Source organism: Centrocercus urophasianus, unplaced genomic scaffold, assembly GCF_019232065.1.
Source record: "Centrocercus urophasianus isolate 14NV4802_14NV808 unplaced genomic scaffold, USGS_Curo_1.0 seq_20, whole genome shotgun sequence".
Lineage (NCBI taxonomy): Eukaryota > Metazoa > Chordata > Aves > Galliformes > Phasianidae > Centrocercus > Centrocercus urophasianus.
Window position 1 is genome coordinate 11841518 of NW_024884756.1, and position 13806 is coordinate 11855323.

Consider the following 13806-nt stretch of genomic DNA (forward strand, 5'->3'; position numbering starts at 1 on the left):
GGCGGGAGCCTCGCCGCCAGCCAATCCACGAGCGGTAGGCGGATAAGCCCCGCTCCCGAAGCCTTCCTCGCGCTTCCATTGGACCGCCGTGACTCCGGGCGCGAAGCGGCCCCGCCCCCCCCGCCCCGCCGTTTACCCTACATGGTCACGCGCTGCCTGAGTGGGCTGCGCGCGGGGGGTGGGCGGGGCGGCCGTGAGGCGGCGGTGGCGGGAGGGGGGGAGTTGGGCCGGGTTTGCTGAGGGAGGGTGAGAGGGAACCGGGAAGGGGGGGGCCGAAAATAAAGCGGGGAGGGGGCGGGGAGGGTGGCGCGAGCGCGCATGGCCGCGGTGGTGGGGACGGGGAAGGGGACGGGGACGTGCCCCGGTGCGGCGGGCGCGGGGTGCTCGGAGCGCGGCCGTCTCGGCCCGGCCCCGCGTCCCCTCCGCGCTGACAGCCCGCCTCTCCTCTCTTCTTTCTTTTTTTTTTTTTTTTTGAAGTGTGACTGAAACAAAACAAAGCAAAAGGGACGCTGGATCTATCATTGGTTGCTTTTCCTCCTCTTTTTTTTATGATCCCAAACACCCCCCTCCAGAGCAAACAAACACACACAAAGCAGAGCAGGGGCCGGCCGGCAGCAGCATGGATGTCTTGGCTAGTTATAGTATATTCCAGGAACTGCAGCTTGTCCACGACACCGGCTACTTCTCAGCTTTGCCATCCTTGGAGGAGAACTGGCAGCAGGTGAATGCTTTACGTTACTCCTGTAAATCTCTTAAGTGCAGGCAGTCGGTGCCTCGGGGCTGCGCTTCTGCCTTTTATTTCATTTTTTGTTCGCTGATTCAGGGTTGGTTGTTTTCCTTTTGGTTTTCTTTTTTTTTTTTTTTCCATTTTTTATTTTTTTTTTTCCGCGTGGGTAGAGCTGTACGTTTCTCTCTTTTTGCCACGGCCAGCTGAGCAGCCCGTGCAGCCCTGCCTGCCCGCAGCTGTCCGAGCACCTGAGGCCCGGTGACAGCCTCCAGGTCTGCCTTTGTCACCACTCCTGCTTTTATTTCCTTTCGTTTTTGAGCTTAGTTTTTCTTTTTTCTTTTTTCTTTTTTCTTTTTTTTTTCTCGTTATTTTTGTTCTTTTAAGTGAGGCTGATCTCTTCCAGCCAGTGCTGACAGCTGGTGGAAACGGAGTAGATCATTCTTATTTTCAGGTAATTAGTACATGTCAATAAAAATCCTAGCTGAAAGCAGAAGCGGGTGCGGGCAGGTGCATGGAGGCAAAAGCTTTGAAGCTGAATTCTGTAAGCAGGGGGCAACTCATTTTTATTCCATTTCTCTTTTTTTTTTTTTTTTTTTTTTTTTTTTTTTTTTTTTTTTTTTTTTTTGGAGCATGCTTCTCGCCGTGCCTTAAGACAATGCCGCCTCTGGCTGGTTCCCATCACCAGCGCCTTCTGGTTACATGCAGGAAGAATCAGGGTAGTTCTAAAGGTGGAAATTGTGTATTATGAGTGCATTGAAATGATGGCTGGTGGCAGATAGAAGCTGTATGAAATTAATGACGAGCCCAAATGCATATACCTATAAATAGTTATCTGCCAGGATAGGGAAGGAGAGGGAAGGCAGCATTCCTCCCTGTAGCCCTGTTTATGGAGGTGATTTTCTGGCAGAAGCGACACGCCAGTTGGAATCCTCTAAACTGGTGTCTCTTTAACAGAAAAAATGTGCTCGTGAGTAAGAATAGTGGAGTGTGGCTGGAATGACATGTGGTGCTAATGCCACGCACAGACCATGGCACCATCAGCTCAGAAATAATGGGCCACTGGTTTTTGTCTTGCAAGCACTCACATTAGTCTTGGCTAGTGTAAAGGCAATGTGTTAGTTCTCCAGCAAGTGACAATGTGGAACATTTATTTAATTTTCTTTACAAGCGTGTGTGCAGGGAGAAATGTGGCCGGTCAGGCTGTAGCTTTGTCATCTGGCTGTGCTGTCGCTGGATCTTTAAAGGTTTGCCCTAGCAAAATTGTTTTGGCTCCAGCTTTGTGTGTGCACACACCTACAAGAGGTTTACTGACAGCTACGTGTGAACACATCCAGGATTTAATGTGCAAAATGACTGATCCAACTTTGCTTTATCCTCCAAGGGTTGGGGATGCTTCTTGTTATTAATATTCAGCTCAATATCCATGGTGGTCACATCTGCTTTCCTTTCATAATTTTAACATGCTAATTAAACTGAAGAGGTTGATATAATTTCTTTTAAAAAAATAATAATTTCGTAGCATCGTTGTTGTTGGATGGGTTGCATATTACTAACAGCCTGGGAAGACCAAAGCGAGATAATGTGTTGACATAGCCAGCATGCTTTAGGCAGTACTGTGCGTGATACTCTGTCTCCTACTGCCTGCTTTTATGTGTGGCAGTGGTTTGTTTGATATGGAACAAAGTACCTACCCAAGCTCACTTGTAGTGTTGCAGAATTGAAATGTAACCCTTAAATGGTTAAACCTCACTGACTCTCAGCATATTTGGAAAGCAAAGTTGAGAAAAAATTACTACCTTTCTTCCCCTCAAATCTTCCAAGCAGTGCCCAACGTTTCATAATACATCCTGTATTTACAAATTGTTTTTCTCCCCTGTTGCTGCCTGGACTCTGCTTGCAAACAATGGGGGAGCAAAGCTGGTGGATCGCTGGTGGCAGCAGCTGCCGTCAGTGTGCTGAGCATGCTGCCACATGGGCTTGGCAGACCCACTGACATAGAGACCCTGATTTCAGTCACTTGTGAACAGCGCCAGGTCTTAGGGATTTATTCACTTTGGGCAAACCGTAGCAGCTTTAAGACACATTGCATGTGTGTGGGTGTGCACCTGAAGGCATTCCTAAAAGCTGTCAGGGCAGTGACTGATCCTCATAGGAAGCATTGAGGCTGAGGGCAGCAGCTTTAGTTCTGAGCAAAGGGCTTGAATGGGTATTGCCTGCACTCGCATGAAGATCTCTAGTGCAAGACCTGAGTTCCATGGTGGCTGCAAAGCAGTGCGTCTGACATCAGCAAAGCCATGTCCCCAGGAGATTCCTTCAGAGTCTCTTAAATTGAGGGAAGTAGTTGTGTGGGTCAAGAGCAGGCTTCCTGGTCAGGCTACGAGCTCAGTTTTTTCTGTGATTATCAGGCTGTTGGCCCTCTATGGAGAGGGGTTAGTCCATGGCAGTTGCTGCTGCTTCTAGGAGTCTCTTCCAATACTATACAAGATGTGCATGCCCCACTGATAATTTGAGAGCACTCTAGCATCAGTGTTGCCACAGTCCTGACTCCCTGTTCTCCTGACTCTGGATCACGCTTTTGTAGCTGAGGATTTCGCAGCTGGGCAGTTGCTCATATTTCCGATTGTGAAACACCATCGCTCAGAGAGGGCACCGACAGGCAGCAACAGGCAGGTTGCTAAATGCTTGCATGTGGTCAGCTGATCTCTCCCTTTTTCCCTTCCCACTACAAGAGAAACGTGAGCAAGTTTGGCATTTACACTTTTGACAGCACTGGAGCTGAATGAGAGCAGCCCAAAATATGTACAACACAAGTGAATTTTGTCATCTCTTCCTTCCTACATTTCCTTTTCAGGAGGAAAAAATACAAAAAAACATCACTCCATCCCAGATATATTTTACATAATAAAAGTAGAAATACCTGGAGCGAAGCTGGAACTGAATCCATGATGTGTTTTGCATTATTTTAAAACAGATGTTGGTGGGAAGGGGGAGGTTTGGGTTTTAGGCAAGAAAATGCTTGGTTTTACTGTGTCAGCTTTGGCTGTCGTCCTTCAGCTGAAGAGCTTGTGAGGTTAGGAGTGTTTTGGAGTGGAGGTTGGGATCTAATAAGGCACGCAGCTTCATCAGGAGAAAGAGAACTTTGTTTAGTCTCTTCAAGCAGCACTGCACAGCCACAGCACTAGGAGAGATAAAAGAAAGAGGTGGGCTGTGCTTTGAAAAATCAGGCATTTGCTGTACACCAGCTGGCTGGTATCTCAGTATCAGTCTGTTTCTGCCTGATGCTCCATCCTTGCAGTAATGTGAACCGTCTGGGCCGCTCTCGTCCCTGTGAGCTGACTCCGCGTTTCAGAATCCATCTGGAGGTAGATTTCAGTGCTTGTGTGGCTGCTGCCCTGCAGCATGAGCTCTGGTCACACGCCATTGCTCACCAGGAGTAGACGTCTGATGTGGCATCCTCGAGACTGGGATCAAGCTGCAAGGAGAGCAGCACGAGGCTGGGGAGTACCCTGTGGCTCTGCACGGAAGGAAGCAGGCAGAAGGCTGGTTTTGAGGGAGGTGGCTGCAAGGAGTGTATCCCGTGGAACTGCACGTGGTCCCACTGTCAGCGGGCTGGGCTGCAAAGTAATGACTGGCAGGAGCTGGACCTGGGGCTTCAGCCTGTTCCTTGTGCTGTGCCCTCACAGCAGTGTTTGAGGGGTCATTAAAAGATCAACGTGCAGAGAGTGTCTCCAGTAATTGGATATGTTTCTTCTAAATGCGGCATTTCAAACTTCAAACCGCCCTACTATCCTGTCCCTTTGGAGGTCTCTGGACTCATCATCTCTCTGTGGAGAAGAGGTCTTGATGGATATATTGAGGGACTCTCTTCATTATCTGTGAGGGCCACAGAGCACTCTCTAGCATGTGATTCCCAGGGCACAACAGGCAGGGAGCTGCACAGGGCCACCGTGCGTGTGGTTGATTCAGAAGTTTAGAATCTGCAGGGTTTGAGTGTCATATTCTGGTTTGTACTGCAAGACAGCCAGCCTTTCCCACATGTCATTGGGCAGAACAGATCTTGGTGAGAATAGCACTGTATCGTTGAACTGATGTTTTCCTTTTTCCTTGTCTGACTCAGTTGCTCTCAACTGCAGCAAGCCCTGATCCTTCGAAGGGGGATGTACGTTTCCTGAAAGCACAGAATCAAGGAAACCTTTGTTTTGCCTTTGACTCTGTGGTAGAGCCTTTCTTTGTGTATTTTAATCAAGTCTTTAAGCCTCATTTTGTCTTGTTCTGAAATGGCTGACACCAATGATGCTGAGGTACAGTGTTTGTGGGATGGGGAGGCTGAAATGACCTATCCTGGCAGAGGGTCTGGAGATCCTGGTGTTGTGTGAGAGCAGAGGATCCCGAAGTGGCTAATCTCGTACGTCTTAATACTGACTTCCACTTGTCAGACAGGATCATTTTCAGGCCTATAGTAAAAGTTTCCTATGGAAAGGCATAAATGACACTGGAAAACATTCCTGCCTCCACATCATCTCCATTGTTCTAGTTTAATGGCATAGTTGGCCGCTACAAAAACTAAAACATCTCTTTTAATATTGCTATTTCATCTTGGTTCCAGTCACGGTGCAACACATTTCTTAAGTGCTTATAGTACATCATACCTCTAGAGAATAACTTGCAGAAATGGTTGACTTCCAAGAACAGCCACATGTGTAAGGCAGTGTATTTCAGACCTGAGCACCAGTCTATGCTCTCTGCTTCTCCATGTGCTGAAAGCAAGCTCCTGTCATCCTGTAGAAGGAGATGGAGAAAAAGGAAAGACGAACTGGAAACTGCTGTCAGTATTGTTTTCTGATTCCCCTTAATTACAGAATCTGCTGTTATAAATTATTAAAGCATTATGAAAGCGTAGAGCCCTGCAATCCACGTTACAAGTGTTAAATAGTTGACTGTGTGTGTGACTTATGGCAAGTGATTCTGAAATGGAGTGTATACCTGTAAGCAATACACAATCCTGTGGATACTGAACTTCAATATACTTCTTATTTCTTTGGGATGTTTTAACCCTTGCACCTCTCAACCCACCACTGTCTTTATGTTACAATAGGCAGTACATAGATTTGAGTAGGCTACAAAAATATCAAGATATGTAGCCAGTCTGCAATGCAGTGCTTCCATGTGGAAGCAGCGGAAGCTCTTCAGTACAATGCAGTAATTGCATACTGAAGTTTCTGAGCTTAGAGGACAATGTTTTTTTTCAGGATACTGCCATAATTTTGAGGCCTTGTCCAATATCTTTCCACTGAGAAACATCCAGTGCTTTGGTTCTCCATTCTGCATGGAACACATGGTACAGGAATGTAAGAAGGAAGCTGTTTCTGTATGACTGTAGCTGCATGTGGCCAACTTTGGTTGCGTTTGTCCTTAGAAAAAAAGGATGTTGCTCACTGGTGAAGCTGGTGTTCAGTATGTTGAGCAGTTGTGTAATAGTACACCTCATACCAAATCTGTCAAATCCTGCAAAAGGGAAGAAATTCTTATGATCACAACACTCAAAACCTCCTAAGAATTATTCACAGGTATTTTAATTGATGGAATTTTTATTTTAGATGGTAAAGCTGGATTCTGGAGAATTAATAAAAGTTTTCAAGAGTGATGCCGAACCCCTCTTACTTTCCTCTCTGTTCCTCCCTTGTTATACTAAATAGGGTACAGAGTACAGATCTGATTAAAGAATATTTCCCAGCGTGATACTGTTATGTTTGAGACCATCCCAGTTTTCTTCTGTTGACTTCGGTCTTGATAGGCACTACGCTTGTTTGAATGTCTGAGTTGAGTACTCTCTTGGCTGTGTTTCCTTCCCAGTGTTGCCACTTCAACACTTCTAAAGTCATATGCTTGGTTCACAAAGCATTGAGATGGTCTTTAAAGACACAGGCTTTAAAAAAAAACCTATGATATTCCTTCTACTTTTCTTGTTTCTGAGCCAGTGGAGACATATCCTGTGGTCTTTTGTTTTTAAAAAAAAATGCTGGTTACTTGATTCCAGCAGCATTGAGAAAATGCTTCTATTGTCTAAGCTTGAGAGACATCAGCATGGAGATATATGTATACGTCCCTGCATGTGCCTGCTAGCCAGACTGCGCTTGCAACCCCTGGTCTTGGCAGCAGCTGGTGGGGAGGGCTGCCTGGCTGCCTGTGAGAGCAGGGTCTGCATCTCTTCTCCCTTCCTAGAGGAAATTGTTTCAGCCGTTGTGCTCTGCGGTAGTTAGACATCTTGGATTGCATCAGGGTGCCAAACCTCTCCTTGGTTCTTCAGTTATAAGACAAGTTGGCAGCTCTTCACTTCTCCTGCGGATGCTGTGAGAGTCACTGTTAGAGGCTTGGGGTGCTCAGGAAAGTGGCTGGGGCGAGAGGGGCTGCACCAGATCCAGCCACCCCGTCCCATGCGATGAAAGCACAGGGCAGCTGAGAGCCCTCTGTGGCTGTGTGATCACCTCTGTGAAATACGGTAGATAAATAGCTGAAAGTTGACCTTACCCCCCCCCTCCTCGGGGTCTGTGGTATATTTGAGACAACTGGTGCATAGTGCTACCTCATCTTGGTTTTTAGAAAGTGGGACAAACGGGAGTTGCATGTAAGAAACTTGGACAGATAGGCAAGGAATTGTTTATTTTTAACATTTTAATGTTTTTCACTGCATTGGTAAGCTGCCCTGGTGCTCTTGGTTATTTTAAACAGGTACCTGCTCTCTCTTTGTTCTCACACGAAGGATCCTTTCCAATCCAGAGCGTTTCCGCTCCGTGCAACTGTGTATTCATTACACGTGTTGTTGTTTAGAGAACTATTAAGATGCATGTGGTATACTTTACATTGTACACTAAAGAGCCTGAGTCACGCACAGACAGCGTATTAGTGCTTGGTGAAGGCCCCACAGACATACGCATTTAAGTGTCATAATGGTTTTGAACACGGCTTATAGACCATGTCTGACACATCCTAATCCTGCTGGTTATTTGCCAGTGTTGTGGACCTGCGTGCAAAGCTAGAGCTTAAATCACACGAGGGTGCCAACAGCCCCTGCTCAGCAAGGGGTAGGGAGGTAGCCGGGAACAGAAGCGAGGGAGACAATGTGATTGATGGGGGGGCATGCAAAGGAGAAGGACACTGGCTTGTGAGAGGCTTTTCTGAGAGAGTCCAATTCGTGTCCTGATTTACAAATCCTGCCCTTAAATTTACAGCCTCCCAAGGTCGATTTTAAATGCATACTGGCATAAGGTTGACATTTGACCGTGATGGAGCTTGTAAATCAACGTGCTTTGACGTGAACTGCAATCAGTGAAATTATCTCCATCTATATAATTAAAAAAAAAAAATGCCGTAAGCAAGGTTTGTGCTATTTTGGACGGGATCATCTTGCCCACCTGCTGTCTTTGCAGCTCTTGCACTGCAACATCCTTCCCATGCAACTGAGTAAAGTGACTGGAAATCAAAGTGAAAGCGACTGTTTGGATTGTGTAGTGAGGAAAATGCATGCAGCGTGACAAGTAAATTAGATTTAAAAATGCTTTCACTCCTAATAGGCTACTATGCTGTTAGCCATTTGGTTTTAATCCTGACTCTTCAGTGGGCATGCTTCATTTCCAAGAAGAAGGAGAGTTCTTGGGTTCAAACATTTGCAGTTTCTACCCCTTGCTGATTTGTCTTGCCTCCAGCTTGGGAGGGGAATCAGCATCGAGCTTTGTACTGGGGGAAGAGGTAGGGAACTGCCTTTAATTGTCTTCGTGTTTCACTGATGCTGAATGGAAAACAAAGGTTCCAGAAGCAAGGGCCTTAGTGGGAATGTTTGGTAAGTGGAGGAGAAGGGGAGAGAGCTGCTCTTGTCTACTTGCTTTTTACATTCTCATCACAGCCTTAGGTGTGATGTTAGACACTGATCACTTTTTCTGCTCGATTCACATAACCTCTTGGGTGTGGGAAACTTTAGGTGATGATGTGGTAGTTCCAAAATTCATGTATTCTAATAAAACACTTTAGATTAAATAAAAATATCATTTTTTTCCTTTCTTTCTTTCTTTCTTTTTTTTTTTTCCCAGCTGCAGACTGCTTGGTAGCAAATGTTTCAACCAGGGTTACTTTCTAGAGGCTTTCCTCAGGGACTGTCCCTATTTCTGATGTGAGAGACTTGGTTTGGCACCAAGTCTGCTTGGCTGTCCTGTGACACTCAGACTTGATTCATTTTTCCCACCTAGTATCAATTTGCCTAATAAAAGATATCTGGGCTCATTGCAGCCCGTGACTCTTGTATTGTTTGAGCACTGCAGCCACAGCACCACGTGATGCCATAAGCAGCATCTGACTGCTTCTGATCTATAACCTGGAAGTACAAATCTGAGGCATACAGATGCACGAGGTGTGCAACAGCTGTGCAGCCACATGTCTCCATCTCCTCCTTAGAGCTGCTGGTCACTTCTTCCCACTCAGCTCCGGTCATACAGGACTCCTCACAGCCAGATGCAAGGTGCTTTGTCATCTTTTGGGTGAGGGTTCTGTGCTCATCCTGCCTGGGCACCCCAGCTCACTGCTGGTTCTGAGGTGCTTCACATCCTAGAGCGCAGCGGCTCAGGGGCTTTGATCATTTACTTGTGGCTGCACAGTGGCTTAACGGGTCACAGCCCTACTGTGCTTGCTGTCTGCTTCTTACTAGTGCACTTCATGATCCTTGTTTGGAGGTTGTTTTCTTCTTTTCTTTCTTTTGGCCTCCCATGTCAGCCTGGAAAATTTACACTGCTCCAAAGGAAATGTTCCACTCATCTGCAAGCTACTACAGCTGCTGCGTGAGTAATAAAATAAGAAAGGGAGGGAGAGAGAAGAAGAAAGATGGGAGCTGGTGTTTCATATGGAAAGCATCAGGACAGAAATGGCTTTGTTTCCGACACGTGGACAGAGGAGAGGCTGCGTTTGCTGCTCAATGGAAAGTCTGTGCCAGTGAAAAGAGACCTCCCTCATCAGTGACCAGATCAGCTGGGGAGGAATGTCAGTATCTCTTTTTTAAAATTTGTCTACATTTAAAAAAAAAAATAATGGAAAAGCAGTGGGCAATGGAATGACTGGTGGGGAGTATGACCAGTTTGGGCAAAACAGCTCTTTTCCATTCTGTATGCTGCTGCTATCCCAGTCACAGCTGTTCATAAGCTATGCCAGCACCTCAGAATGGATGTGAGCATCGAAAGGTTGCTGTACTTTGGGCAAGGTGCTCATTGTTTTTATGTGGTTTTGGTTTGTGGTCTTTTGGGATAGTGTAAAGTTGTGTTTGTAGGCTTTCCTAGACGTTTGAGGAAACCAGAAGCTTGTTTTTGGTGTTAAGAAACACGCTTCTGGTGTAACTGGAAGCCTCTGGGGGTGGAGCTTTAGGAAACAGATGAAGGAGCAGGAGGGGTTGCAGTTACATAGCGAGAGGAAGGGGGGTTTCTGTCTGATTAGTCCAGGAGAAAACTATCAGAGATCTCCTGTCTTGAAAGAAGAGGTTGATGGCTTCAAGTGCTGACCCAGCCCAATGAAAGGAACTGTAAGGTGCTTCTGTAGCTGTTGGGGAATTTTAGGATAAGTGCATGTCATCTGGTATCGTACAAGAACAGCCTAGGGTAGGAAAACTAATCTTTCAGGAGTCAAATGCCTGTTCAGCTGGATGCTGAATGATTCCTAGGTTGAAGACTCCACTGGGACTGTCTCAGATGGATTTTCTTCATACGGTGAAAGCTAGATCAGCTGTGAGGCCTTGTAATTTAGGATTTTCTTTGAGCAAGCTGCATCTCTCATCAGATGTTATACTGTGAAAAGGAGGGAATTTCTGTCTCCTTTCCTTTTCTGTATGCATAAGTGGAAGAGGTTAAGAAAACCTTTGACATCTGGTTCTCAACTTCTTTTTCTCTGTTTAAAAGGGAAAAATAATTCTCACATCACATGAGGGTTTTGGATGAGTTGGTGAGTCAGATCCTGGCTGATGCAAACTGATGCAGATCTGCCAAAGTCACAGTGGTGATACGCAGATTTGCACTGGCCCAGCATCTACAAAGTCACTTGACACTTTGGAGGAGAATGGTCTATACAAATCCTGAATATTGTCAGGATGTGGAATAAATACCAGGATATGGGCACAAAGCAGCACACCCATTTTAATGATTTGATTAAAACAATATTGCTGCTCTATGGCTCTCATAAATGTGCTTCAAATGTTATCTGGGGAGGAGATAGTCTCAAGAGCCATAATGAGAGGATACATATTTTTCAAATGTTGTGCAGTAGTAAGTTATGCCCTGACTGTATTGGCTTATTTCTGTTTTGTAGTGTAGTGTAGTGAGTGTGGCCTTAGGCGTCTTATAAGTATTGTTTCTCCCCCTACTTTCAGCTAATATACAATGGAAACTGCTGGAAAGAAATTTTCTCTCCATCAAAAAGTGTCTATGAAACAGGATGCAGCATGGCTCACTTGCTTTGTTTTTTCAGATGAAGAAAGCATGGAGGTGGGAAGGAAAGTTTCTAAGCTTTAAGCATGCTCTCCCCAGCACTGCAAAGTAGGATGATACCTGCTGTGGGCTTTGCTCCTCCCAGGACAGTGATACCTGTCTGGGAAACAAAGACAGGTGAGAGAGGTTGTGCAGTGCCATGACATGGAGAGAGCGTGGGGCTGAATTCTTCCTGCAGATCGGCCTCTGAGGTTGAGAATGATCATAGGAGATCTTGTGTTCAGCATGGGGGCGATCTGAATGACAAATTCTGAAGACAAATGAGGTTCAAGAGCAGAGTGCACAGAACAGAGTATGTGGTGAAAAGGCATTTTTGGTCACTACCTTCATCCAACGTCTGTTAACTGTGCATATAAACAGATTCGGTCCATTGCTAATTTCTGATTTTCTAAATTGCTAACCAGCAGTTCTGCTAATTCGGAAATTTCTAATCCCGAAACGAGCACAGAAAATGTAATCTCTGTAACATCATAAAATTCTTTCTAGATGCCAATTCTTACTGCATGCCCTGGTGCATCTTCCTCATTTCATTGGAAATCCACCTAGTGTGAGACCCTGCTTTCCTTGGGAGCGTGGGCTAAAACCTCATGTGGGGAAAGAATATCTAAAACCCTGTTTTCCTTCCTGCTTGAATCAAATTCCTTGCTGTCCTGTGTTCTCTCGTTTGTCCATGAGCACATGCTTTGTTTGGTTTCATATCCAATCCATAAAAGAATGAAGTGATGCTTTTTACCTTTATCTATATTAACTCTTTCAAGCATTTTCATCTCAATGTTGAGTGAGACTTCCTCTCACTGACTGGAGATTATAACACCGACTGTGCAGCAGACATGAAAAATAGTAATAAATGTGCATGTCTCTTTCAATTTTGTCGTGCTTTCCATCTTGGTGTTCCCTCCAGTTTTCCTGTATATCAGATGCTAAGAATGTGTCCTCCAAACCATATTGCTCTTTGCTGTCTTATCTGCTCAGGATCTCTTTTCAGCCCAACTGGATCTTAGCTCTGTAATTGGTGTGTGTGTGCTCTGTTGCTATTTCTTCTATAAATGCATTAATTTATCTTTCTCCAAATTCAGTCTCAAGGATTTGTTTCCTGCCCTGTGTGTGTTTTTTTACATACACCCTCTCTCTGGTGGATCACAAAACAAACGAACAAACAAACATACAAAACCCCCAAAACTGTAGCATTTACTCTTTATGCCCTTTTCCCTGCTTTCTTCACAGTGGAAGCTTTTGATCAGTTTCCTTAGTTTTCTGGGTTGTTTTTATTAAGATGTCTTTTATAGTGGGGGCTGCAATCCATCGAGTAAATGGAAACAACAACAAAATGATGCCAAGTTTTGTTTGTTTGCTTAATGAAACAGATCAAATCTTAAGTAGATGAAGTCAAAATGGTGTTAATGATTGGATGTGATGGTAGCTGATCAGAGTGGCTATTGACAGCAGACAGTGGTTTTAGAGTCTGAAAACAAATAGAGGTATGGGTTTGAAAACTGCATGGTTAGTAGTGATGGGAAGAGCAGGGCTGCCATGAATTGCTGCCCCTTGTTCAGAAAACAGTGTATGTGTGCCAAAAGCTGAAGGTCACTGGTTTTTGTGATCATGGCTCTTTAGAAAAGCTGCTTGAATTTCTGTGACACCTGACACACCTCTGTCCTGCCCCTCAGCAAAGGGAGCGGTGTGGGCAGGGTCCCAGCATCACCCAGTGCCTAGGAGGTGGCCCCTGTTGGTGGCCTGGGGCAAGGAGGCTCCATGGGGCCATGGGAGAGCATGTTGGACCTGCAGCATCCTCATGCTGATCCTGCAGCAGAGGAAAGATGCTGTCGTCAGTATGAGGAGCATGGAAGGCATCAGTGGGAGATTACATTTTCCTGGACTCACCCTGTGAGGCTGTGAACATGTTTCTGAGTGCTGGCTGCCACTAAGAAACCTTCCTGGTGTTTCCACCAGCTCGCTGCGTGGCCCCAGTCCTTGCAACACAGAAGGGCACCATTTCCACCTTCTCTGCAGCCGTTGTTGCTGAGTCAGTGCTGGGCAGGCAGCTCGGCCTTGTCCCAAGGCTGCTGGAAGCAATGGAAATAATTCCCTCGCATCCAAGTGGGTTCTGGACTGGACCCAAGAGAGGCAGGACTGGTACATCCTGGCTGCGCCACCATAAAGGAGGATTTGAGGAAGCTGCTAGTAGGAGGCATGCTGGAGGTGCAGGGAAGCACTGAGTGCCATGAGACCTTCCTGGTCTGTTTGTCCGCTTTGCTGCTTTTAGCCATTGCAGCTCCTTTGGGGCAGCTCAGGATGCTCACAGAGGAGGCTTGCAAAGAAGTATTTACCTGATGTTTTGGAGGATGTGTGATTCCCCTTCCTTCCTGCACAGGAGGAATGCTGCTCAGCCCATAGTGTCTGCTGGGCTTGTAACAAAGCAGTGGGGCCTCGTTGGATAGTAATGAGCATCACAGCTGCTTGTGTGCTGCAGAGCTGTGATGGTTTTCTCCGGGTTGTGCTTCTGTGAAAACTGTTCACAAAAACTGGGATCTTTCTCCTCTTTTTTTTTTTTTTTTTTTTTTTTTT

The 13806-nt window shown here is 45.8% G+C and overlaps 1 protein-coding gene across 3 annotated transcripts in view; it reads left to right on the plus strand.

The window, feature by feature from the left end:
* Window positions 1-470: 470 nt before the first annotated feature.
* KLF7 (Kruppel like factor 7) overlaps window positions 471-13806 on the plus strand; it is a 59281-nt gene continuing 45945 nt past the window's right edge. For all 3 annotated transcript variants that reach the window (XR_006169453.1, XM_042822437.1, XM_042822438.1), the window contains exon 1: window positions 471-721. Coding sequence is in view for 2 of the 3 variants with exons in the window: in XM_042822437.1 (XP_042678371.1) it covers window positions 620-721 (102 nt within the window). In the remaining variant the exon portion in view is untranslated. The remainder of the gene's footprint in view (window positions 722-13806) is intronic.